We start from the raw sequence: 27,893 nt of genomic DNA, 5'->3' as shown, positions 1-27,893 counted from the left end.
ATTTTTAAGCCGGTACATGTCGAAGCAACTACGGGAGAGGGGGTTGCTTGTATTACTTTGTATATAATTGAACTATTCCACTCCGTTTTCTAGGAAATTTCTTGTTATTAACACTCACTCATACTTTATTCGTTAGGTGAGCTGTGTTGCTTAATGTGGCTGGCGAATAAATGGCTCATATTTGGAAATTAATAAATTATGTGTAGTTGTTTTCAATCTGAACTTCAGAGCCTAATTTAAAGTCACATATAATTTAACAGTGTGATCTTTTTTTTAATAATGCAATACATATATAGCTTAATTGCAAGTAGTCCAACAAGGCATGGTATCTTCGAAAGCATCTTAAGAGATGCAGGATAGAAACTTATTCCTTTAAAGATCCTATCTGTAACAAGATGGACTTGTTGTGCGAATGTTATGACCGTCATAAAATCTTTCCGTAAATATGTGACATCAGGAAATAGTCTCAAATACAAAAGTAACTGAGGTGAAGGCAATAGAAGAAGACTGCTTTCGCAAATGAGAATGGCGGAAGCAAGGGGAGCATTGGCCGTCATCAATTTTCAGGTTTATTAAAATTTACAAGTCAATGGTACTTTTGTTGACTTCCTTTGACCAGAGGAGCAATTTTTATGATTTCACAAATGTGAGAGTTGTTTCACAAAATAAAAATAATCTTGGACCCTATTTTTATGGCCTAGAAATTTTTTAATCCTCCCCAAAATAGTTAAGCGGCAAGTTCCATTGTGACCCCCTACAGTTAGATTCCAAGTTACGCCCATGAACTTGGATAGAGAAATTCCTCGTCAAAACAAAAAAAAATATGTGTCTCACGGACTAGATAATACGTGGCAAAATGATGTCTAAAAGTGGCGGTGATTGGTTTCCAAAACTAAAGGGGGGGGGGGCACGGTGCCAAAACTAGGTGGCGAGGACAAGGGCAGTTTACTTTTCCTTGGTACATAAGGTTTAGCATAGAACGGGAGAAAATGTGGTGGAGGGGTGCAACTGCCCCCCCACGCCCCCATAATCTCCGCCACTAGTTGAACGTGAAAAAACATTTTTCTACTTTGCAGCAAATCATGGGTTACCTTCGTAATGGGGTTGGCAACTAGAGGTTGAGTGCTGTACTTATTTCCTCAACTGTAACAGTTATTTAACAAAATAGTCCTGGACATCTTATGGGATGGAAAAACTTTTTGATTCTCGACAGTAGCGGCGATTAGGTTGGCATGGGGGTGCAGATGCCCCCCCCCCACACCTTTTTCCGCTTTGGCCCCGTATCATGCTAAACCGTATGTACCAAGAGAAAGTAGATTGTTCTTGCCCCCCCCTCCCACCACCACCACCAAGTTTTGGAACCCAATCGCCTCCACTGCATTTAACACAAAGCTTATAAAGTTCATTAAAGGCAATTTTGAAAGTTTCAACCATCGCAAGCAGGTGCTGAAGGGTTGTTATTTCTAATTCCCTTCCATATCACAACAGTAGTGAGCGGCGGAAGATTGTAGCTTTCCGTAGTTCATAAATTCGGAACTTTCTGAATTGAAACGGCCAAATCCAATTAACACATCACTATCCTTAGTAAAGCTTTCCCTTAATTTAGAAATTAATAAGTCATAATTTTAATATTCTCTTCACACGTAGCTCTTCTGCATTCACATGCTGGAATCGAGATGTTCTACTATGCCAGTGCAGAAACTATTTTCTATCCTCAGAAATGAGGTTAATATAAATCCAACCAACTAAATACTGCAATACGGTGCAAAAATCAGCACGCTTGGACATTGTAACCAAACTACAAAGACTCCGAAGAGCATTATATTACCCAAGTGTGCTGACTTTTGCACAAATTGTAGTATTTTATAGTGGAATTTGAGCCACTTAATGAAATGTTCCCCCACCAGGGCTCGAACACGGGATCACTTGGTTACAAGGCAGCAGTCTTATTGCCAGACTACCTTGGTATGGAGCTCAATTTTAATATTTCTAATTCATAGTTTGTTAACTCCTTGATTCTAAACATCATATTTCTCTCTCTCGGAATTTTTAGCGATAAGGATATACGTATACAATGCCTTTCACGGCCGAGGTGGCCGTTGGGTGGCGGCTAGCGCGTCGGAAAGTAAGAGCACATCTGCCGGCATTTAAACCCACAACTGTACGCTGACCTTGGCATTGGACACGTCAGTGCTTCAGTATCCAGACAGCTGTTGTCCAGTTTGCACGTGTTTGTGAAGTGCTAAATTGTTAACAAGTGTTTTGGCTTGTTTTGTTTTAGTTTACTTATTACTAGTTTTTTTTCTGCAGTCTAATAATGCCACGCTATCCGTACAATTTTAAACAACGAATTTTTATATACTGTACGACTCTTACGTCATTACGAATTCTTGTAGCGAAGTTAGAATGCGTTTTGCAGCAGAATTCCCACATGTTCCTGTTTCACACAGAGACAGTGATCTGTTACTTGTGAACAAATTTAGGAGCATAGGGTCTGCTCTTGTTAAGGTAAAACGGCATGTGCTTACTGAGGATAAACAAGACGACGTTGGAACACGATTGAAACATACTCCTCAGAAATCTCTCCGGCGCTTTGCACAAGAAACAGGCATATTTTTGACGTCATCCTGGCGAGCTACCAAACTTTTATATTAGAAGAATTGAAAAAAAATATGAAGAAATAAAATGAAGCAATTTCGGAAGAGGAACTGATACGTGTTAGTGAAAATTTCCTATATAAATATGTGGATGCAGGAGGACATTATTTCAAACACCTCTTGTAACACGGTGTGTGTTCATTTTAATTGTAACTGTCAATGCACTTCCCTACAAGAATTCGTACTGTAAATCCTGGCCTAGGCATGTGTATTCTTTCCGGCAACATCTAAAGACCCTTTAAGCTTAATTTCTGTTTCTTAGTTAGTTCCTCATTCGAGTACCGACAATATATATATATATATATATATATATATATATATATATATATATTCCGTGCCATTCCAAGAAACAAATTCTAGATAGATCCGGCTATGAATATGTCAACAACCTGTGTATTTATGTCTAACACAAACTAGTAGCAAAAAATTACAGCTAAATAAATTTCAATGGATGGAATTCCATAAATTATTCTCCTTATTCTCTTATGTTCATATAAGGCTGTGTATTTTGAAAAAGAAAACACGTTGTTTGTTAAAAACACTTCATGCACAATCTACATATGTGACAAAAATTCTAGCAACCCTTATGGTGTGAATGGAAGAATTGATATCAGTTTCGGATAAACCCTGATGTTTGGGAGAGACGATATTTTGAAGGGTTCCGTCCAGTGGCTGTCACAAGGGGTCTGCAGATACCGCTGTGTGAAGGTGGGCGGGGGAGGTAAAGCAAAGGTGTCCTCAGTCGATTTCCTAATCATCAAGGAACATTTCTTCCACATCCACAATATAACACGCATACAACTATCCCGTCTATGAAGTTAAAAGCAGCTTGCTAGAAAGCTGAAGGAAACATGACACTTCGCAATGTTTACGATTCCATTGTTTGAGCTTTGGGGCAAGAATCAGGTGCTAATAATGATGTTGTTTTGATGTCAGAAGGTGCGCGTGCAGCGCGAAATCATCGAATCAATGAAAATACCGCTGTTGCGCATGTGACGTTCACAAGTCAATCATTTGCACGATTACATTTCGTTCATAAATATTTGAAACTAAAACGCGAAGGTGAAGATACAACTTCTATGGGTCTATTCTATTCGTGAAATAACTGAGCAATATGCAGTTCACTATTACCTATATTTCCATTTTTTTTCACACACATTACCACATAATGACTATTGATTCTCGTTGCTATAGCAACGTTAGAATTCCAAATATCTCGTTTATACAGCGTATAGTGCAATGAATAACACAAAACATAATTAACGTTGTACAAAGTAATAATTATACATTTTTTTGAACCGTTAATATAAAGTGATTTGTATAATATGAAATTAATAATTTCAATAAACATATAATTAATTATATTGTGAGGATCCACAGGACCGTCCCAACATTCCCCTCCTCCGGGAAAATGAAAACTACGAAACAGCAAGGATGAGTTTTCATTTAAAAATCAGTCAGATGTTTATCAACATAACTAAAACAAAGTTACAAATGCACAATATTATCTGACATTCGACAACAATGTGCACATAAACAGATTTGTGCCTAACAGGTAATAACAAATCAGACCATAATAGAACATTCAATTGTACAAAATAATAAACAGAATGGTTTCATTTTTCCAGTATCTACTCTCATAAATTTAATTTTCAGACAAGAGTTGATTCCTCTTTTCTTCCGAACAGTTAAACACTCGAAGATTTGAAAAGTTCACCTTGTCATAATATTGCTGGTTCATTGTGTAAAGAATTGCATTATTGTCCTTAATTTCCTTGACAAGGAATGGCCCAATATACAAGTTGAACAATTTATGAATCTGGCTGTTAATTTTAGAACTAACTTGCCTATTTTTTATCATAACCAAATCTCTAGTGTTGCCCACGGGATGAGACGGGACAGGCTTTTAAAAATTCGAGACGAGACGAGATTGATCATGTGTCCCTTTGACAAACGAATATTTTCGAGACGAGACAGCATTTCACAGCATTTCCACGAGACGAGACAGGCCAAAGTCTCGTCTCGTGGGCAACACTACAAATCTCCAGTTTGAAGTTTGATCGAGTTCAATGCATTCTTAAACTTTCTACTTCTTCTAGATTGTCTAGTCCTGATTTCTGCTAAAAACAATTTGCGTTTCCATGGCAAAGATTTAATTTGTTCTGGCCAGCCGATTTCTTCAAATATTGAGTCCTTTATATCAGGCCTCCCGCACTGGTGCAAAAATCCGAATAAGGTTAATTTCGGAATTCATTTGTTCGTGCATGAATTAACCAGCTACCAGTCGGCACCACCATCGATGCTAAATCCTAATTTTCTCATTAAAAATTTAGTTCATGTATCTATTAATCAATGATGATCACTTGTACGTGATTTTATATTTTATTAAATGCCTTTCCCTTCTTAAACATGTATAAGAAAAATCGTATTTTTAAAGTCACTAGTTCTACATGACGTAACATCGTTCCATATGATCTGTCATGGACGTACACTAACTATTTTAATAAGGATGTAGAAGAACAAAAAATAAAAACAATGGCTTATTGTGCAGATTTTTATTGTAAAAACTGCCGGAAGATGAATCCAGAGCTGTGTTCGTGTTCTGTCATATCCTGAAAGGTTAGTTATTTATGAATTCTGTTCGCTCTTTATGTAAAAATAATTTCCATAAAGTTAGTTTCCACGAAGAATAATTCATAGCATGTCTTCGTATTCTGTATTTTGCTTCATTTAAGTAAAAGGACATGTGTTAAAAAAAACGCCTGAAAGATTAAAGGTTCGATTTTGTAACTTAATGTTATTTATAAGTTACACAGGAGGATAGGAAGCCAACGAGAATAGTAGGAATGACTTGAAGTTTGTTTGAAGTTCGGAAAAGCTCATTTGTGCATGTTATAATGCAGAAAGTTGCAAGTTATCGCGCTCCTATTCGCTTCTGCATGAAGTTTATTTCCTCTAGCATTTAAAACTTTGTCAACATGTACAGGAGATGAAAAAAAGCGTGTAAATATTAAAGCAATGAAACCTAAGGTAACGGTTCCTATCGTTCTATGATTTTTAAAAAAATTCTCTTAGCAGGAAGACTAATTATCGTAGAATTTATCAATCATTGTCACACGAAATTTGAACCTTTCTTAAAGTAATTAGCACTCTTTGGATTTTTTTTAAAAAAATATTTATGTTGAAAAAACAACTTAAAAATTACCTTATGCAAGCTTGCACGCTTCCCAAGGACAATGTATTTTCCATTGACAAGGGACTGTAAGTATCGTAGACTAGTGGGAATTAATGTAGAAGTAAATCGGAACCTTAGTAAAATGAATTTAGGTAATTTATTTATAATGCTAAGAAAACCAAACCTGGCCTGCCTAACCTAACTACGAAAGCATACATTGAACCAAATCATAAGTAATCACTAGTTTTGGAAACGAAATGAGTGTAACTAACCTACATGTGCAATATATGCAAAATATTTTACGAACATGTGTTACTGTAAAGAAAAATCCTTTCTCACTGGTTCCACGGGAGGAAGATTTTGTGTTTCAAATCGCATTTTAATCTATGTGCTTTAATCCAACCCTACAGAATTATGGATGTTACTCCTATTATTAATAATAATATATTTTGTTGATGGAATCATCTAATTATACCTGTAGTTAATACTATTGCTGTAATAGCTCTTGTTGTTGGTCATGGGCTTTGATCTACTAGATGGTAGGGGTGATTTTGATTTGTTGACATATTTCCTGTCCTGGTATCTTCTTCAGAAATATGTTGTGTCATAACATTTTTCTGGAAAGCACTCCCGGGAATAGATTCCATGATCCATGTAATGACAAAAATTGCATTGTTAGCCAGTTGTAGGTTAGGCAGTAAGCTTCAGGGACTCTTTCTAAAAGATAATGTGGTAAAACTTTGCTTCATATGTTAGGAAGTTTAATGCAATATCTATAATATTTTTTTATTTGCATTACCACACACTGTATGGTGCCATAAGAATTAGTTACGATGAGAAATAATGTGAAAATTGAGTAAAAATAAATCAATTGAATGGTGACAAGCTCATAAGATTTTGCGCAATTGTTGAAGGAGCTATCATAGAATGGACCCTTATACATTTGACACTACTTTATTCAACAGATACAGATAGCGATCTAATGCATATTCATTTTCAGTAACTTTTCTTTGTGTTGACACGCTTTGACCTTAGCTCACTATCAACTCTTGCATCTTGGAATTTATCTTTTTTGAGTGACATAAAATGCAGAATGCTTTGTCTTGCATAGTTATATGTTTCTAAAATAATTTTTCGTCTTTTATTTTTCTCGTAGAGCTGAGATATAGTTGGAGAAAATATGGCGAAAGGACTTGAGGCACAAAATATACAAAAGTTACAGAGTTTGTGGAGATAATTTTTCAGAGAAAATGTTTATGAATTCTAATAGAAATAAGTTAGTGCATGATGCATACCCAGATGTAGAACCAAGTAAGTATATTGCATTTCTTATGGAATAACATTGTCATCAGTTATGTGGCTCATGCATAAGAAATTGTATTTTCCCTTTTCTGCATTAAAAAAATATATGCTTTAGAGATAAATTTTGCTTAAAGTACATAACACCTAACAACACGATACATTGCTTGAGGATGTTAGAAACAAATGTATTTAATGTTTCACTAAATATTCCAAGCAGGATGGATGAAAAAGATGATTTTCAGCTAAACAGTCCCGTAAAATATTTGAAAAGTTTGATTAAAGGAAATAAAATGCACATATTTTTCTGTTTGAGACTGTACATATGTGAACCTACTATGGAAATGTTTGTTGAGTGTGTTAATGATGCTTTAATAATTTCAGTAACTTTTATTCCAGTGAAAGTCTGTAGGACCTCAAAGAGATTATCATACCTTATGCAAAATATATTAATTACTAGTGATTCAATAAATATATATATATACCTGAATAACAACGTGTTTGTTTATTTTCCCTTACATTTGTTATTAGCAATAGAATATAATGTTTTACATTTCCACAGTATGAGTATTAAATCATTAAGAGTAATGTACTTACTCTGAAACTGTTCTCTTCTTCTGGAGTATTTCAACATGTAAATTCATTCTTGGTGAAGTATAACATGTCACCATAGTGAGTGTCCGACCAAGAAACCTATCAGTATGACACAATGGTTTGTCTAATGTAATTTCATTAACAATATTATGATAATATTCAATACAGTGGAAATTATTTGATGTAGGGTTTTAAGGATTTCTTATAGTCTTTTACTTTATATCCCATATGCTTAATGCTAACAATATAATTTATATGTGTAATTGGAAGTAAGATGCTTGAAATAAATTTTGGGACTTGTAGGCATAATGATCATATTGAGCCATTCAATGTATGTGAGGAAGAATCCTCTTATCTAATATCCTTACTTGAGTTTGAACTGTTCTTTTAGGTCTACTTTATGCACAGAAAGGCTAATTTGGTTGAAACTACCGTTTAAAGTGGGATCCGAAACACTACGGGTCTCCACCGGGTATCGAACCCATACCTGAGTTAAAAAATGGGTGTGAAGAGCCCCTTGAGAAAGGTTGAAAGTGAAATGTTATAAAGACTTGCAAAGGATATACACAAAACTACGAACTTCCTCAGAGACAGTATAAGAGCCCAGTTCTTCTCAAAAAAGTAATGACATTTCTTAAAGTGCTTTCATTATCTCCCAATCTGGTCAATAATTGGTAAGATCAAAAGTTTGAGGAAAGTATAATCTACACATTAGGTAGGAATAAGCCAATCACTTAACATTTAGACATGACACATTGGATGGTCTAGCCCTTGCAGCAAATCATCATGAGTGAGACACCTATGTTCAATACGAGGCCAAGTTAAATTTACTTCTTGATGGAAGGGACGATATGAGAAACATGCACCAATGATCGACCTGATAGTGTGAAGCTTGAAAGAATGATTATTTATTAACTCTTTATGTTCACTTTCTTTTAGACTGACTAGAAACATGTGTGACATTATTTAGAAGTAGCAGGGATTTTGTCAATATGGCATCCACTATGAGTGAAATGTTGCTGTTCATTGGTTCATTTCCAAGTGGCATATGTCACATGTCACTTTGGTGTGAAATCTCTCTAAATTGCAAAACATACTGTTGGTTTCTTTGTCATCAGCTGGAAATTTGCACATTTCTTTTGTTTTTTAATTAGCTTTAAAAAATTCATGTGCAATATTTATTCTGAATGCATGGATTGTATCATATTCAGTACTGTATTAAGTATATGAATATATAAAATACATATCTGTGCAGGATAAGATCTTTCAGTGGTGTATTTTTAATTCCATTGTGTGTGTGTGTGTTTAGGAGTGGGGGGCTGGGAGTGTGCTTATCTAGCTTGATCCTACATACTCAATGACTGCTTTGTTTTTTATTCTAAGACATTCATATTTCGAGTCCAGATTTTTGTGTAACTATGAAATATGTAATGCCATATGATCAAATTGTAGTCAATATGTAGAGTGGTTCCAGTAAGTAACTTCGAACAAAACTCGCTTGTATGACATACTCCTACTCCCATTCTAGATTAAAAATTAGGGATTTTTGACAAATACTAAAATGAATAAGCATGCAGTGATTAGTTAATAATATATCTTACAAACATTCACACGTTTTTAGAAATGGGTTGAAATTACTCTCATGCAAACCAGAAAAGTGAAATTTCATACAACTTCGATTGATTGATTGATTTGGTGTTTTAAGTCAACTTTATTCACAGTAAGGCCAATTGGGACTGGAACTAGAGTTTAAAGTGGGATCCGAACCACTATGCGTCTCCATATAGGTACAACTTCGAGATGAGGTGGTTGCTATATAGGCATTCTAGGTTAACTTGTGTAAGGTGTGACCTTTTCTTACTCTATTTTCCTATAACTATTCATTATCACCATCATAGTAGTTTTTACAGAGAAATAGACTGATAGAATTAAATCAATTACAATTTTATTCCAGAAATTATTCTGTTCGATAACTTCCCCAATGAGCTGTGTCACTCATAACTATTATTTTATTCTATTCTCTCATGGCAGATGTCACTGATCTAGTTTCTATGTCGTATTGTCCAAAATACTATTTCATCTACAGAACACTGAATGTAAGTTGTGATAGAAATTAACTGTAGTGTAAAATATTTACTTTCATCTACAGCATAACATAACCCATGGTTCTACAGAATAGTTTCTCAACCTATAGGGTGCGACCAACTCCTGGTTCCTGAGGGGACATTTGGTGGGTCGGGAAGTTGGGTTCGAAACTTTGTTAACTGGGTCTTAAAAACCTATTACCTTAAATTACTTAGATATATTGTTTTAACAATTTAAATTTAGGCCGTGTTGTTGTAAAAGAGCAAATATATGATTATAGACTAGGTGCACACCCCTACAAAGTAATTCCGCTTGTTCCCATCTTATGGGTCCCATGAAGTGTAATATCCTTCAAGGTGGGTCCCCGACTGAAAAAGGTTGAGATCCACTGCTCTACAGCCCTGGAAGGGTCTTGGCCTATCAACTGACTGCCAGTCTGCCTCCCACAACCCTACCTACAGGTGTGGAGATCTTCAACCAGTAATGGAGTGACGTAGGGTCAGCACATCGAACCCTCAGCTGTTATAGGAGATTTCCCAGACTGGGTTACGCTACTCACTTGTAGGTCCCCAATTTTCTTAGGATGGTGGTTAAGTTTGGAAAACAAGTACTGACTGACTATATATCTTTTATTCCAGTATATTTCATACCTACAAGCCGCCAGCCGATTTGTAATGGTTTCGTTAGATGAATAGCGTTAATGTTCCATCAGTAGTTTTTAATATACGTTTTATGATTTTTTCTTATTTCCTGAGACAAAACCTTCGAATCCTGTCTTTTGTTTCCCTGGCATTTTCAGCATCAAATTCCCCCCTCCCCCCTCTCAGGGTACTCCACTGATATCAATTGCAGAGAAAGTGGATGCATTTGTCTTTCGGTTTATGAGGCCATAGACAGATGAATGGAATTTTCTATGTTGGTAAATCAGAAGTGTCTACATCTTGCGATTGAATATGGTAGGCCTACCCAAGGGAGACAATTACAGTGACGGCACCAGAAACAGTTGCTGGTATTAAGTATGCTGTATCCTGCAGATTGCCACCCACGTTAAACTGTGCAGCAATTGTTATGAAGAGAAAGAGACAATTTGGGAAATGTTGCAACATGGCTCGAGCGCCCTTTAGAACACTTTGGGTAGGGCAATGATCTGCTCACCCCACCCTTCCATTCCTGCTTTTATTTTCTGCTAATAATTCGGGACATATCTCGTAAGGTCGTAGTATTTATTTTATATAAGTGCATAAAAATGTTCTACAAGGATAAATACCATTGTTCGGTTAATGCAGGGGTCCTGGGTTCGAATCCCTGTTAGAGCTTTCTTTGTGTCATCAATTTTTCATAGCATCGTCGCGGTTAGCCTAAAATTGGAAAAATGCGACGCTAAATAAACAACGACGAGGGAGGGGTAAAACGCATTGATCTACGAACAAAGTAATCGTTGTAGAGTTTACACAAGATAAAATCGCGATTTGCCCAAAATGTCAGAAAAGCAACGCATAATAGGGAGAATACGACATAAAAATACTTATTACCACAGATAATACACGGACCATTTTTCATGCCCAACGGAATGATTTACGTGCTGGAATTTCAGGAACTTGAAATTATTTTCGTATGTTGTGCTTCTGGGCTACTTATTCTGTATATCTCGTAACTTAGATGTAGAAATCATTCAAACGTAACGTGCATTAACTGAACAATGGTATTTATCCTTGTAGAACATTTTTATGCACTTATATAAAATAATTAATTCGACCTTACGAGATATGTCCCGAATTATTAGCAGAAAATAAAAGCAGGAATGGAAGGGTGGGGTGAGCGGATCATTGCGCTGAGACGCATTCAACTGTCACTGCCAAGAGTAAGATATGATTGGCGGAGAGGTTGCTATGACAACGATTTACGTTTCGAAACAGCCGTAGGGTGGCTCCATATGTCCGGTTTGGTATACGCACAGATTACAAAGGAGAGATAGGAAGTAAGCGATCTTATTAATCTGTGTTTATATCTTCATGTAAGAAAAGTTCACTAGAAGATAATCCGGTAACTGAAGAGCATGAATGATTTAATAACTGAATAATAGAATTTATTTTTGGATACCAACTGGTGTGATTATCATTGCAGAATAATCGCAGTAACCTAACAATCTCCTTATTGTACCTCTCAATAGGATTAGATTTCGGATTGTATGTAGTGGTAGTAATATGCTTAATTTTCCTTGAATCCATGTAGGCTTTCCACTCATTTGATGTAAATTGGCTTCCACAATCTGATAATAATACATTACATACAGGGTAATGTTTAAAATATTGTTCTTCAAAAGGATTGATAATTTCCCTGGCAATCGCTTTTCTTAACGGATAAATCATAACAAACTTTGACATAACGTCTACAATTGTGAGGAGATATTCATATGTACGTGATCTTGGTAATTTTCCGATTAAATCAATAGAGAGGAAATCGTGAGGTTGGTGAGAAACGACGTGATATGCATCTCTCCGCAACGGCCGACCTACAATCTTTGTTCGTGCACATTCTAAGCAATCTATCAGGTAATTTCTAATTGATTTTCTCATGTACGGCCAAAAATATGCCCTTCTACAAGCTGCTAAAACCTTCTGATAACCAAAATGTCCATTTAAATCATGCATTTTGTGCAATACCAAAGGTATAAGCTCACGTGGCACTACAAGTTTACAAATTTCATCTGAATTGGGTATATAAAAAAGAATTTTGTTGTGAAGAAGATACTTTGAAAAGTCTTTATCAGTTGTACTATCTTCCAGGTGAGAAATTATATTATTGCATTTTTCATCTCCTCGTTGAGCTTTTAACCAAATAGAAGAAGTATCATCTTGTGAATCTTCCACAATTCCACATGATATAACGTGAAATCAAAACACTGCAGTTTGAGAGATTGCTCTACAAACTGTAATAACTTAGGTTGATCCACTGCAATCAATTTGGCAGTCGGAATAATAAATTTTATGCTGCACTATAACTCATAACTGATCAAATTACATTGACTTGCACTGTCAATGGCACATTGTATGCTAATACCGCAAACTGTTCCTGTGATAAGAGGTTGATCAGTAATAGGAGTATGTATGCCAGTATCATTTAAAGTCCAAGTAGGTTCTTCTTCGTACCATATCACTACGATATGATTTAGACTGATCCTGCTTTACATTAGTGCAAGCAAACTGGTCCACGTTCACCCGCGACGTTTGTTTAATGTTTCTTGAGGGACAGAAGAAATGAACTGTTTACAAGAAGTTTCTCTTGGATCGAAAGATGGAGCATTTTCATTTAATGGAGTATTCGCCACTGCAGTTGCATTGCAACTGTTTCCCGTAGACAACTGAGAAGACGAATATCCGCAATTGGCACATACACTGCATGGTTGGAATGAGTGGAAATTATTGTTAGAGAACTGAGAGTTAGGACGCAGTGTAAATTGCTGTTGTTCTTGCTCGTTTCTGGCATTGAAACTGTTGCTCATAAATCTACCATTATTGTTGAAGTATCGTGAGCTTTGTGGACTTCTATTTTGCCGGAAATTTTGAGTTCCTGCACCATTACGTCTGTAACGATTATATGGTCTGCTAGTTAGGTTAGGTTTCCAAAAATTATTATTTCTATTAAATATCATCGTCTTCTGGCTGGAGTTTGATTGTTGGTTTTCAGCAACAAATGGAACATCTGTACGTGGAATCTTAATTCTTTTATTTTCATCGCTAGAAGAAACAAAATGAACACTATCATTAGGTCTTACGTTACGTCTTGAACCTTGATTTCCATTAGGTTCATCATCATTCACAAACGATGAACTTTTAGCAACACTTTGAACTCTCAGTTTTGCCCTTGCACTATTATTGTCGGTAAAACGTTTAGAATTATTCCCATCATGTCGGAAATTTTTTTCACGTACATTATCATGAACATTAAAACTCTTGTTTGATCTTGAATTTACTAAATCCAACCTCTTTAGTAAAGCAATTACATCGTCCATTTTAACTAATCTAGCAGCTAATATTGTTTGTGCAATAGATGTGGGCAACTGATTGATTAAAATATCAATAACTTCTGCATCATTCGGACGATCGACTAAATTATAATATGCTGAATGCGTACGAATAGTAAAAAAACTTCCATTCTACTCGTCGATTTAGGATCATATTTACGACTTCTAAGTTCAGATAATTGAGCCTGAGTTAACGAATAAGACGTGTAGTGATTCAGAAATTCGTCAACAAACTGTTTGTATGATGTAAACGAATCGACATGAGTATTATACCAACCTTCTGCAGGTCCTTGAAAACAATTAGTAATACATTCAAGCCTTTGCATGTCAGGAACATGCAGTAAGTCTAAGTAGGACGGTAAAGTTTTAATAAACTTACGCGGGCTTGATTTTTCAGGATCTCCAGAATATTTAGGAAGAACAGTAAGTTCATTCAATCTTACCAACCGTCGAGGTTCTTGAATAAGCGAACGCATACAATTGTCAGGATAATCACATCGATGATTTTGGGGATTTGCTGACTTTTGGTTTACTTGCCTCTTTCTTTCCTGACCAGAACCATCAGAATATAAAGAACGGGTTGATTGACATAAACTTGTTAGTATTACTAGTTCTCACTCGATTATTTCTAGAACGTTTGTGTCTTTGTGAAGCAATGCGATTGTGTTCATCATCAGAAACATCACACGCTGAAGAATCAGATGATTTAGGAGAGGTTAGGTTCCGTGCAGGAATACCAGGTTGACAGTTACTATCCACATGAGAACTGTAAACTTGTACAGGATTACTTGATTCAACATTAGTCGAGATTTTAGATGTTAAATTAGTAATATTTTCCTCACATGCTTCCACGCGCTTAGTTATTTCGTCCTTGCTCACAACGGCTTCAAGTCTTTGAACTTGCCGAGATAACCCTGAAACATTGTTCTGCCATTCTGTAATCTGATCATTCAATCCAGCAAGTTTATCAGAATTCTCTGTACAAGTAGTGTTGACTTCCTCGATTTTCTCTGTTAGTCCTTGCACTTCTCTTTCCATTTCCTGATGTAATGAACGTGTTGCTAATTTGCAGGACTCGGCAACTTCAGCTAATTCCCTTCGTAACGATGTACTCAATTCGTGGAAGTCAAGCTTGAGTAGTTTCTGTGAATTTTGAATTTCCTGTTGAGATTCCCTGATTTTTGTAAACTCAAGCTGATGAAACTCTTGAGTTTGCCTCATTTTTGTAAACTCAAGCTGTTGAGACTCTTGAGTTTGCCTCATTTTTGTAAACTCAAGCTGTTGAGACTCTTGAGTTTGCCTCATAGAATCTTGAGTTTGCCTCATTTTTGTAAACTTAAGCTCTTGAGACTCTTGAGTTTGCCTCATGAATCTTGAGTTTGCCTCATAGAATCTTGAGTTTCCCTAATTTTTGTAAATTCCATCTGTTGTGACTCGCTGATTTTTCTTAACTCTGCCAGCAGATCAAACATTTGAAAAGGAACATTACTTTGCCCCGTTGACGTCTCTGCCAACACAGAAGGACGAATGTCAATTTCTTGACCATTTTCTTGACTTCTTTTCCATTGCACAAAAGCTTCAATACTGAACGGATCATAAGATGGGTCACAATCTGTAAAAAAAGGTAAAGGTAAAGTGTTCCCCTGTGCTTAGCACCACGCCATGAAGGCGTATAGGGGGTGTGGGGGTAACGCCCCACACTTTCTTGATCCGGTCGTGAGTGGGGGTGATGTGATCAGCATCACGCCCCTGACCGCCTTTACCCCCCAGGGTTTCCCCCAGGTACCCATGTTATTCGACGCTGGGTGGGCGCCGGGGCCGCTTCCATCGTTAGAAAAGTTCCCGGATTTGAACCGGCCGGGGATCGAACCCGGGACCTTGAGCATGGTAGTCAGACGCGTTACCGACTGAGCCACCGCGGCACAATCTGTACAGAAATAATTTTCATTTAACTGGTATAACTCCCAATGCTTATCGGACAAACCCAAACATTGTAAATGATACCAATGGCCACAATTTTCACAAGCTACCAACCTTTCCTTATTGGGATCTTTGCAGCACTTCACCATATTCATGGCACCATTCTTATTTTGTGATTCATCAGGTTCATCACCACAATTGATAGATCTAGCTGTAAGACTTGTTTTGGATCTCAGATTATAAGGATTACTTGATGCGTACATAACATAAATTTATGTACAAACTAGATTCACGAGAACAATGGTGTAAGTTAACACGCAAAACACATCACTCAAGATCGTGCTGATAACGTTCCACAATACTGGACCACCAATTATACTGTGACGTTCATAAATATTTGAAACTAAAACGCGAAGGTGAAGATACAACTTCTATGGGTCTATTCTATTCGTGAAATAACTGAGCAATATGCAGTTCACTATTACCTATATTTCCATTTTTTTCCACACACATTACCACATAATGACTATTGATTCTCGTTGCTATAGCAACGTTAGAATTCCAAATATCTCGTTTATACAGCGTATAGTGCAATGAATAACATAAAACATAATTAACGTTGTACAAAGTAATAATTATACATTTCTTTGAACCGTTAATATAAAGTGATTTGTATAATATGAAATTAATAATTTCAATAAACATATAATTAATTATATTGTGAGGATCCACAGGACCGTCACACGCGACAACGATGGCTGATAAGAAATCTAAAAACAAGATCGACTAATGTAGGCATGATGCTATTATCACAGCACTAAATCCTATTCATGGAGCGAATTGATATAAATTTCACCCGGGCGAGTTGGAATTCTAGCACCCCTCTACTTTCCACCCTGAGAGAGAGAGAAAGAAATAGAGGGAATCGAACTAGAATAGGAGAGAGATTGAGAAAAATCTAAAGAGATAGAGCGCAAGAAAATGGAAGAGAGAAAGAGAGAGATTTAAGGGGAGAAAGAGTGCAAGAAAAGCAAGAAGGGTAAGAGAAAAGATAACTAGGAAGATCGAGAAAGAGAGAGAAAAAGATAGAGGTAGAGAAGATATAAAGAGATAGAACGCAAGAGATTGTAAGGGAGAGAAACAGAGCAAAATAAAGCAACTAGAGAAATAGAGAAGCAGGGAAGAAAGAGAGAGAGACAGAGTTTGCGTGTGTGTTTGTGTGCAAGAGGGTGAGAGAGCAAAGATAACTAGAAAAAGAGAGAGGTAGGGAAGACTGACAGAGAGAGACAGGGGAATTGACAGGATATTAGTGTACTGGGAATTATACCGGTTGCAAATGCAGGCGCCAAAGAGTCGTCCTTGTGCAAGAATGCATTGAACAGCTTGTACATAATATGGAGATCATCTGGTCAGAACAAGTTCTTATTTGCTTACCCCAGTTCAACAGCTAGTAATAGGAATATCCTTATCTTAGTACAATTTGTTATTTCGACGTACACGGACAGTTATACTTACACCAGTTGAATTGATCGCAGTAGGGAGACCTCTTGGTCAGAACAAGTTCTAATTTGGTAGTACGTGGACGGTTTTACTTACCCCCAGTTGAACAGCTCGTAGTATGGAGATCCTTTCGTCAGGACAAATGCTAATTTAGTAGCAGCTCGCGGTAAAAGAAGACAGTCTACAGCACACCGTTCCCGATGTGTATAGTTGTTGCGAAAGTAAAAGTCAATTGCAGTTCCCGCGCTGGTGAATGCATAGAAACTTTTCTTCTGCATCTCTAGGACTCCCTCCTGGGTGGTTGCGTCAATGTAATCGTCTTCTGTCGCCCCTGGCTTTTGCATGTGTTTTATGAAGTCTGTCACGGATTGATCGAAGTTCTCCTTGACAGCATACTGAAGAGAGAAAATGGAGCAACTTTTATAACTTTCTACAGCTATATTTTCATTTTAGTTCGAATTGAAAGAGAGATCACGGGTTCTCCTAGTTTTTTCCAGATTCTACATCTCGAAATTCTTTCCAAAGAGACCGACCTCCGACTCGGCGTGGTTAACACAGCACGCTACAGCACCAGAGATCCAGGGTTCGAATACCGGCATTGATGTTTTTTGTGAGTGTCCCTTCATCAATTTCTTCATATCATCCCGTGTCTTCATCTTCGTGTTAGCAAAAAGTGGTCACAAAAAAGCAAAAGGACATAAACTCAATCAATGGATCCTGACAGAGGAAAGAAAATTTCTGAATCATCTTAGTACTTTTTATTACTTTTTTTTATATAATTCTCAATAAATGTCAGTACCCGAAATGAATTTTAAAGTGAAAATGACACTTTTGCACAAGTAACGTCAAATCTTTGTGAAAGAACGGATATCCTAGGACCATCAATTTTTTTTCCATAAAAATTCACCTTTTTTAGATTTTTCCAGTTCGAACACGTCATTACACCCATTTATACCTATAACAATCAACTTAACCTCACCATATCGTGTGAATAAAATGTGTAAACAGAATTTGTTTATATTCACTTACTTAAAAAAGAAATAAGAGTAATGGTAGTAGCAGAGAAAGTTGGTGGATGAACAAAATTCTGTGGGACACTTCGCGTTAAGTTTGCGCCTCAGTACGACACGCAAAATCTGTACTTGTGGCAAAACCAGAGTGCGTTATCCCGGAGGGACAGGGGGATTCCAACAAAACAAAAACTCTTATCTTGTAAGGGTTGCAGTAAGTGTCGTCATTGTTTCTAATATTAATTTCCTCTGTCTAACTTCCCAAAACTCTACAATTTGCACATTGAAACGAAATATTGCGCAAGTAACTTGAGTTATATATTTAAGACAAAGACAAGTACCAACTATAACATTAAAAAAAAAAAAAAAGTATCACCTCATGCCGTGGCAATGTCACCATTGCCGTGACCAGGATTCGAACCTGGGTTATTGCGGCCACAACGCAATGTCCTAACCACTAGACGATCACGGCTACAACGAGGCACGCGGCGATCGCTGAAACTTCACTAATCTCTGTCGCAACACTTGCGCGGTAGACTGCGCACTGGTCGCAAGCTCAGGCTACAATGGGGCTGTTCATTGCCAAACTTTTCCGGTGGCGGCGCCACACCTGTTCTTCCCCCCTGTAGAATTTCGTTCGTCATTTGATTGCCCTAAGCTTTACATTGGAGCGCGATGGGATGGCTATTCAAACGTTATTTTCAACGAAAGTAAGAATTTATCGTGTAAATCGATAATAAAAATGGGTTTAGTAAAGCTTTAAGATTATATAGCCAGTCATACTCATAAGTTTCAGAAAATTACGTTCTGCTGTATCTAAGAAGCGCAATTTGTTTGCGCGTGTGTCTACTGAGATTTATCCAGAATTTTCCATGTGGAGGTCAATTTTAAAGTGGTGCAAGAAATATATTTAGTTCAAAAACGACTATAAATTGAACTTTCATGGAAACTATTATGGAGGGGTGTTGGGCTGTGTAGATAAATACATCAAGTCACACAAATAACATATCTATAAAAAAATCAGACAGCCAATCAAGAACATGTAAAGTAATTCTGATTTGACAAATCCACATTAACTCATTCTAATTTACTAAATTTACTCGGAGTCAGGGCCGGATTAAGACGAATTTGGGCCTGATGCTGCATACCGCCGATTTTTGTTTGTATACAACTAACTTTCAAGGTGAAAATTTTAGTACCTGTGTCTAGGCGTCCGAAATTGGGGCTCCAAATTTCATTCTAAGATTTATTTTCAGGTTAATATAGCAAAAGAAAACTGTTCAGCTTTCGGAAAATTCTCGTGTTTTCATCTGGGCCTATTTCAGGAATGCGCCTATTTCAGGAATGGGCCTAATGCTGCAGCATCAATAGCACCCACCTTAATCCGACCCTGCTCGTCTCGATTTTTGAATGGCCGTCCAGGTACCATCTCTAAAGACCACATAAACACAACAATACATAATGTATTGCCAAAGTCTCCACACAGGATACTGACCTTGTAATAGAAGTCAAAGAGAGGATATTCGTCAGAGACTGTTGTGAACTTGTACTTGATGATGTCGTTGATCGACTTGACGCTCCTCTCACTCGTGGACAAGAAGGAAATGATGCTTCCTGAGTAGATGCTGTACACGATCAGCACAGCCCACAGCGGCCAGATGACGGCTATTCTTCCAGAGGTCCCTAAAGGGAGCCTTGGTGCACCTGGAATTAACAGAAAGCAGGGTTGTAAAAGATCCAGGAATTTTAAATAAATTCAATTCCGGTCCAGGCGAGAAAAATCAGCAAGCGTAAATATATTCTGGACCGTAAAGAACACTTTTATCTGTAAAGTATTTAAATTCGGTCCAGGGACCTTTTTCCCGGATCAATTTAAATACGATCCAAGTTGCTTATTGTTTCATTTCAATGAAACAATACGCAACTTGGACAGAATTTAAATTGTGCGAGAGAAAAAAGATTCCGGTCCTGTTGGGGAACCCAATACAACCCATTAGAATTCATGGGTTGTTCCCGGACCATTAACAACACTGAAATAAAGTCAAACATTTCTAGAATGTAATTTTATAATTACAAATAAATAATGCAAAGGAACGTTGTCAAACTTCAAGTGCACTTAATGTCCTGATGGGCTAATTCGGACTGGACTAACATACCCTTGATTGCATGGCAACAGTGCTGGAATCGGGACAAGTCGATACGAGACATGTCAGAATCTCGGTGTCGTCTCGAGCTGTAAATGATTATCTCGGTCTCGTTTTGGAGTTTAAACACCTGCGTCGTTTTCGTATTGGTCTCACCGAGTCTTGAAGTATAAACAGCATAAGCACAGCACGTCAATGTATTTTCGCTTCTCCACGTGGCTGTATTAAATTACATGTTTCATTTGATTTTAACCTAGAAATTATGAAGGAACGAAAGAGATGATTAATTAGTGCTTTGAAATTTGGATTGTAGACAGATGAGGGCCTAATGGGCTAATCGGGACTCGACCTACAGTTCAGAGATATCCCATGGCTTAGTGGTAACGTCGTTGCCTGATGAAGGTACGTAATGATTCTGTAGTTCCAGTCTCAAGTAGGCTGTGTGTGCATAAAGTGAACAAAAAATAACAACTCAACAACTCTATTTAAAACAAATGACCGTCAATAACAGCGAAGATATATGAACACTAAAATCGTTAGTAATATTTGCATAGTAGCTATCTGATTACGTTACTTGCAATTTTCACAATTTATGTGCTTTATTATTATTATTATATATACGTATATTAGGTTAAATAATAAGACAAAATAATTCTTCGTCTCTACTTTTATTTCCATCATAAGCGTGAGAACGCCCCTTGCATAACAAGTCCGCCCCTTCAACTGTCCCCTAAGCAAAGAAGAAAATTTAGACAAATAACTGCTATTTAGCTCAAATGTGCATTTTTGCAAGGTATTGAGATATTCTAATGCCACTGTTCCTCCCTCCAAAGGTTTATCCACAATTTTCCATCTTTGGGAAGGTATAAGATTGTAATTAGGAGGGGGGGTGTAAGTATAAATTTAGAGCCAAAATGGCCATTAGTTGGCGTTTTTCAAACATTTGAGCATGTATTGAGGCAAGGGCGCCGGCAGCGATGGCGCCAGGGGTACTTGCCCTTTCTAAGATTTCTGGAAAGTGTTAATGCAATTCGAATGTTGAAATGTAAAGATATTTTAGAACAAAAATAATTGTTTTTTGTGACTTATAGGTAGTGTTGACCACGAGACGAGACTTTGGCCTGTCTCGTCTCGTAGAAATGCTGTGAAATGCTGTCTCGTCTCGAAAATATTCGTTTGTCTCGGGACACATGATCAATCTCGTCTCGTCTCGAATTTTTAAAAGCCTGTCCCGTCTCGTCCCATGGGCAACACTACGTTATAGGCCGTAAGTTACAGCAACAATTGTTATTATTATTATTGAAGAGGGTTACATTTAAGCTTTCAGTCTAATATCTACATGTCCTAGATGAATTAATATGTTAAGTATACAGTTACGCAAATATGTATAGATATACAGAATATGAAAATTATAAATGTATGTAATATTTTAAAAATATAATAATAAGTAGTAGTAATAATAATAATAATAATAATAATAATAATAATAATAATAATGATAATAATAATAATAATAATAATAATAATAAGGGTTTCAATGACTCTGCGCCCCCAGGGAAGAAATTTTGGGGAGGTGTTGAGGAGGTGTTTGGGGTGTTGAGGGGATGTTGCGGGTATTAAGGGGTCGAGTTGTTTTTGTCCAATCACACTCTACCTTCAGCCAATGGGCGGGGCTGTCATTGTGCTCGTCTACTCCACATGGAGTCCTTGAGCCAATGGGCGCAGATGTCACCTTGCTCGTCTAGTCCACGTGGAGTCTCAATCGTGCGGTGCACTGGCGGTTTCAGGGTGGGTGGATAAATCACTGCCTCCCTCCCTCCTCAGAGACAAGAAAATATTCCCCTTTTCCTCTCCACTTGTTCGGTTTGTTTTCGATGACGACAGTGATGGCTTGTATGTTATGATTGAAGAAGTTTAATTGAACTTACGACGTGGAAAGAACCGCTATGCTATGTCGATTTCAGCAACAGTGGTTGCTTGAGGGCACTGCCATCTATTAGCGTATTTGAAAACTGTGAGCCCATGACATGTAGTATTCATTCTAACAGCGGGAAACAAAATACTTATAGTTGACGCATTTACTTGCTTAACGTGTAAACGTTAACAAACAGTTTACAAAAGAAGCCTACGAGGGTCGTACGATCTCAATCAATCAATGCAATGCGAAACATTAACATTTCTGCACAAGTTTTTTTCAACAAACATCATCAAATTCATCGAGTCGATCTTGTGTCATGGTGGTTCTTATTTTTGATTTCACCAAAGTCAACTTCGAGAAACTTCTCTGTACGCTGGCTGTCAAAATTGGTATCCACAAAAATGATCTAATGATTGACTTTACTGTTGGGTGAAGAGCAGTTGTGGCTGCAGATCTGAAACACTCCACCAATGAGGGAATGTCCTAGCTTCAGAAAACTGCGCATCGTTTCTCAACAAGGCAATTTCACCTTCCAGAAGAGAATAGTGTACGTCGCAAAACTCAGCCAGCTCTCTGATCTTCTCCTCGGACGGCGATTCCTGCCTCAACTTCTTGGAAGGCCTGTAGGCGAGAACGGCATCTTTGGGAGAAGCTATCCTTCATACCAACGAGGACTCGATCCAGCACAGCAAAGTATGCCGCTCGTGATTCCTCTTCCCTTGTACTGATATTTTCTGTTAAGGGGTTGTCATCGTAGCGTACATTGACCTGGCGTTTGCGCTTTGAAGGAAGAATAATTCCATGTTTTTCGCGTTCAGCCATGGAACCTCCATATATTGGTTTTGGATGGTGTTTTCCAGAGCTTCAACACCTCCTAGAGCACTGTCCATATTCGTGTCAAGTCGTTGTAATGAGACATTAAGTGTATTGATGACATTCAGGACGGGTCTCAAAAGACGAATCCACAGATTGAAGTCAAATGACTGGATGGTGAAGAGCAGTCCTTTAGCCTGAGCAGAAACCTTGGCATCTTCTGAGTTGTCCTGAAGATCCTTAAGGGCTTGAATCACCAGAGGAAATTTTTCTGTTATGATGTTCTTCGCTTCTGACCGAGAGAACATCTTGTATCGCTGTGTTTTTCAGAGTCCTTAACTTCAAGTCGACTGAATTATGAATATCTTCAAATACTGCATGTCTTTGAGCCGATCATTCAATGAAGACATACAAAGCCTCCAGGGTACCAAACAGTGAAAAGGCCTCGCGCACGCATTTCATGCTATGTACTAATACGAGATTTAGACAGTGCGCGAAGCAATGAACGGTGAGAACATCTCTTCCACAGAAATCACCCACTTTCGCCTGTAACCCGTTCCAACGGCCCTGCATATTTGCTGCTCCATCGTAACACTGCGCTAAGACTTTTCCATTTGACAACTCCATCACGTCCAATGACAAGAGATCCAGTAAGTACTCTGCTTTTGTCGACTTCGCTCTTTTCAGCGCAATCAGGGTTTCATGAATTTGTAAGTCCTCCTGACACCAGCGTATGAATATTACCACCTGTTCATCTTTCGAACGGTCCGTTGTTTCGTCCATCATCACAGAAACATGTTTAGTTTCATTGAACGATGCACGCATTTTGTCGTTCATAACGTCGTGGATTGATTTGATGATATCATTTTCGATGGTTTTCGAGGTGTACTTTGCGTTATCAGCGCCTTCTTCCCTATGATGCCCCAACACAGAATCGAACGTACGTATTCTGCTACGTTCTGCCTTCATGTCGCCCCGGCGTAAGTGAAACAACAGGGGGTACGGCAGTACCATCGTATCCCTCCTGGAGCCGCCGGTGCCCATACAGCACAACATGGTTTCAGATATGTTACGGATACGTAACTCGTGAAACATTGTAACATTGCAGCAACATTGCGAAACATTACTGTGATGTTTCAGGTATGTTTCAGCAATGTAAAAATGTCCGCGAATCTAACATAACATTCGTAATGTTACAGAAACATATCAGTGCAACATTACAGAAACGTGTCAATGTAACATTGCAGAAACATGTCAGTGTAACATTACAAATACATTTCCGTAAGGTTTTGTGATATTTCAGCTACATTACAGTGATATGATTGTACATTACGGTTATATTGAATGGAATCAGTACTGTATTCACGAGTGAAATATTTAAGGGGGCCTATTGGGGTTACGCCCCTTTACGTCAATATTTATTTGTAAATCATTTCCTGAAAATAAAATTCACAATGTTTGATACCTAATTAGGAATGATATTTAATTATTTTACCTCTCCTCAAATGACCACGTATCTCAATTGCTACAATTATTCTCGAGGGGGGGGGGAAGTGCATAAAAGTACGAAATACACATTTATTCACACCAGACAACAGTTACTTACAACTAAAAAAAGAAAAATACTCGTATTCACCACCAAATCCTAAACTACCTTCAAATGTGTGTAAAGTTTTACATGCAATAATAAGCTCTGCGTGGTTTTTTGCACCCTGTCACAAAGAAGGTGGGATTTGAGTGATGTGATCAGCATAATGCTCCCGTCCCCTCTACTAATAGATGAGAGGCTGGAAGCATTTTAGTGTTGTATGAAATTCATTCATGATTCTATGAGTCACGGTCATCTGAAAATTCTACTCTAATGTCTCTGTAGGAATGAAAACATTTTTGCTGGACAGAATACATGTTCCACATGTATGGTTTTCAACCTATATGGTGTTCGAACTTTCAGAATTACACAGCAATATTCCAAATTAATTTCAAACATCACAAATTGAGCACATGTCTTCAAATATAACTTTCGGATACTAAAATTTACTATGTGACATTCTCACCTTTTACATATCTCAAATAAAAATTCAAAATGAATGTAATAATATCCTATATACTTATATAATTGGAGAAATGTAGATACACTTTGACCACAAAATAAATTCAGTAAATGAACCAGTAACCACAACTGGGAAATAAATATCAATTCACAAGTGCAATGTGGAGACAAGCTAAACTTTAGCAATTTTTAGGCAGTAACAATACGAAAAATATAATTGAATAATAACTAAAAATTTATAAATCAATGAAAGGTTTTGACATTCTCTATAATATTAAATGTGCAGTGTGTATCAGAGGTTGTAGTTACTAGTTAGAAAAATTAATTCTCTTAATGTTACTTGTGAGCAATTTACATTGAATTATTACTTCAACGATATAATTATATGTTCTCATTTCTATTATTTTTTAATCATTTATATTTCACCCATGTTTGACTTTCAACGTTGTTATGGTGGTTAGGATGGATTGGTCAGTTTCAGAATACACTGAGAAATTGAATTAAGCTCCTTGTAATGAAGGGATTTCTGGTTCGAAACTCTGGTAGAGGCACATTGCAGTGATACGGATCCCATTTTGATTTGTAGGTCCAGTCCCGATTAGCCTATTTGTGCATAAAGTGGACTTAAAACATCAATTCAAAGAACCAAATAAATATAAATAAGCATACTTTGATACATTTTTTTACATAAGCGAGTGATCAGACAGTATCCATGTCACCATTGAACTCTAAAAATTTGATATGCATCACTTCAAAGAAAAATTATTATACGTAAAAATAATATTTTTTCATAAAATATATTCTTTATTTGTCTAAATTTGTCAAAATACAATTGCTTCTGTTCTGTTAAGAAGTATTTCATTGCAGGTTCTCCGCTATAACCTCTTGTTGGAGTGCAGTAACATTCATTTTTTCCTGAAAGGAAATAATGTCATAATATCAATTCTGGTCAGAATTTCCATTTCAAAAAACAATATTTTGCAATATATTCTAATAAACATCTTAGCCTTGAAGAAAATTGCAAAGCAACATCAAGAATTTACATTCTTAATGTCAGCAAAATTCAGTTTTTTTTAATAAAATTAACCTTGGAGAATGCCATAAAACCGATTGAATTTTGGCAAAAAAAATTGCTTTTACTTCATACTATTTGCTCAGAACTAGCAAAAAGATTTTTAATGAATGCTCAATATGTTATGTAACATCCATAACTTTAATATTAGTGAAAATCAATGTTTCCATCTACTTTTTTAGAAAATCTCTCAGCATTCCGCAGAAAAAATGTCATATTTCATCTTTCTTTTAACATGCCAAATTAAATACAACATCTGCAACTTGTGCAATCGTGCAGTATCATAATTAGATTTTAACCATTCATTTTATTTTTGTCAATAATCCATATTTCTACCTACCTAATTACGAAGAAACGATGATTGTATGGATTTTTAGCATAAAAATAACTAAATATTACCAATTTTTTACCTCTTGAAACATAATAATAACAATTGAACCACAAATGACCTAAATCTAGTATATTAAACTTGTATTGTTTCATAGTTTTGAATTATTGTAACTTGAAATCCAAATTTTCTCCAAAAATGATCATTCTTGCGAAAGAAACTAATCTTAAATCAGCCATAGAATACTTAATTACTGCTAAATATGCATAAAAACTAACTGTTGGAGTCATAAACATCTTAGCATTGAAGAAAATTGCAAAGCAACATCAAGAATTTACATTCTTCATGTCAGCACAATTCAGTTTTTTTATAAAGGTAACCTCGGAGAACCCCGTAAAACAAATTCAATTTGGCAAGAAAAATTGCTTTTACTTCATATTATTTGCTCAGAACTAGCATAAAGATTTTTTTGAATGCTCAATATGTTATGTAACATCCAAGTCGTTAACATTAGTGAAAATCAGTGTTTTCATCTACTTTTTTAGAAAATTCCTTGGCATTCCGCAGAAAAAAATTCATCTTTCATCTTTCTTTTAACATGCCAAGTTAAATACAACATCTGCAACTTGTGCAATCGTGCAGTATCATAATTAGATTTTAACCTTTTATTTTATTTTAGTCAATAATCCATAATTCTACCTACCTAATTACGAAGAAACGTTGATTGAATGGATTTTTAGCATAAAAACAACTAAATATTACCAATTTTTTACCTCTTGAAACATAATAATAACAATTGAACCACAAATGACCTAAATCTAGTATATTAAACTTGTATTGTTTCATAGTTTTGAATTATTGTAACTTGAAATCCAAATTTTCTCCAAAAATGATCATTCTTGCGAAAGAAACTAATCTTAAATCAGCCATAGAATACTTAATTACGGCTAAATATGCATAAAAACTAACTGTTGGAGTCATAAACATCTTAGCATTGAAGAAAATTGCAAAGCAACATCAAGAATTTACATTCTTCATGTCAGCACAATTCAGTTTTTTTATAAAGGTAACCTCGGAGAACCCCGTAAAACAAATTCAATTTTGGCAAGAAAAATTGCTTTTACTTCATATTATTTGCTCAGAATTAGCATAAATATTTTTAGTGAACGCTCAATATGTCATGTAACATCCAATTCGTTAATATTAGTGAAAATCAGTGTTTCCATCTACTTTTTTAGAAAATTCCTCGGCATTCCGCAGAAAAAATTACATGTTTCATCTTTCTTTTAGCATGTCAAGTTAAA

General features: G+C 36.6%; 1 protein-coding gene and 1 non-coding gene across 2 annotated transcripts in view; both read right to left on the bottom strand.

Annotated features, from left to right (window-relative positions):
* LOC145995307 (uncharacterized) overlaps positions 1–27,893 on the bottom strand; it is a 39,349-nt gene that overhangs the window by 4,423 nt on the left and 7,033 nt on the right. The window contains exons 3-4 of the mRNA XM_083131911.1: positions 19,760–19,968; positions 17,351–17,649 (exon numbers count right to left, since the gene is read on the bottom strand). Coding sequence (XP_082988037.1) covers positions 17,351–17,649; positions 19,760–19,968 — 508 coding nt within the window. The remainder of the gene's footprint in view (positions 1–17,350; positions 17,650–19,759; positions 19,969–27,893) is intronic.
* Positions 18,665–18,736, bottom strand: TRNAH-GUG (transfer RNA histidin (anticodon GUG)). The gene has a single exon. It is a non-coding gene; the product is annotated as a tRNA-His (tRNA).

The sequence above is a fragment of the Lepisma saccharinum genome, chromosome 11 (genome assembly GCF_977018435.1).
Source record: "Lepisma saccharinum chromosome 11, izLepSacc3.1, whole genome shotgun sequence".
NCBI lineage: Eukaryota > Metazoa > Arthropoda > Insecta > Zygentoma > Lepismatidae > Lepisma > Lepisma saccharinum.
Note: the sequence above shows the minus strand (reverse complement) of the source record. Positions and strands in the feature narration are given on the sequence as shown.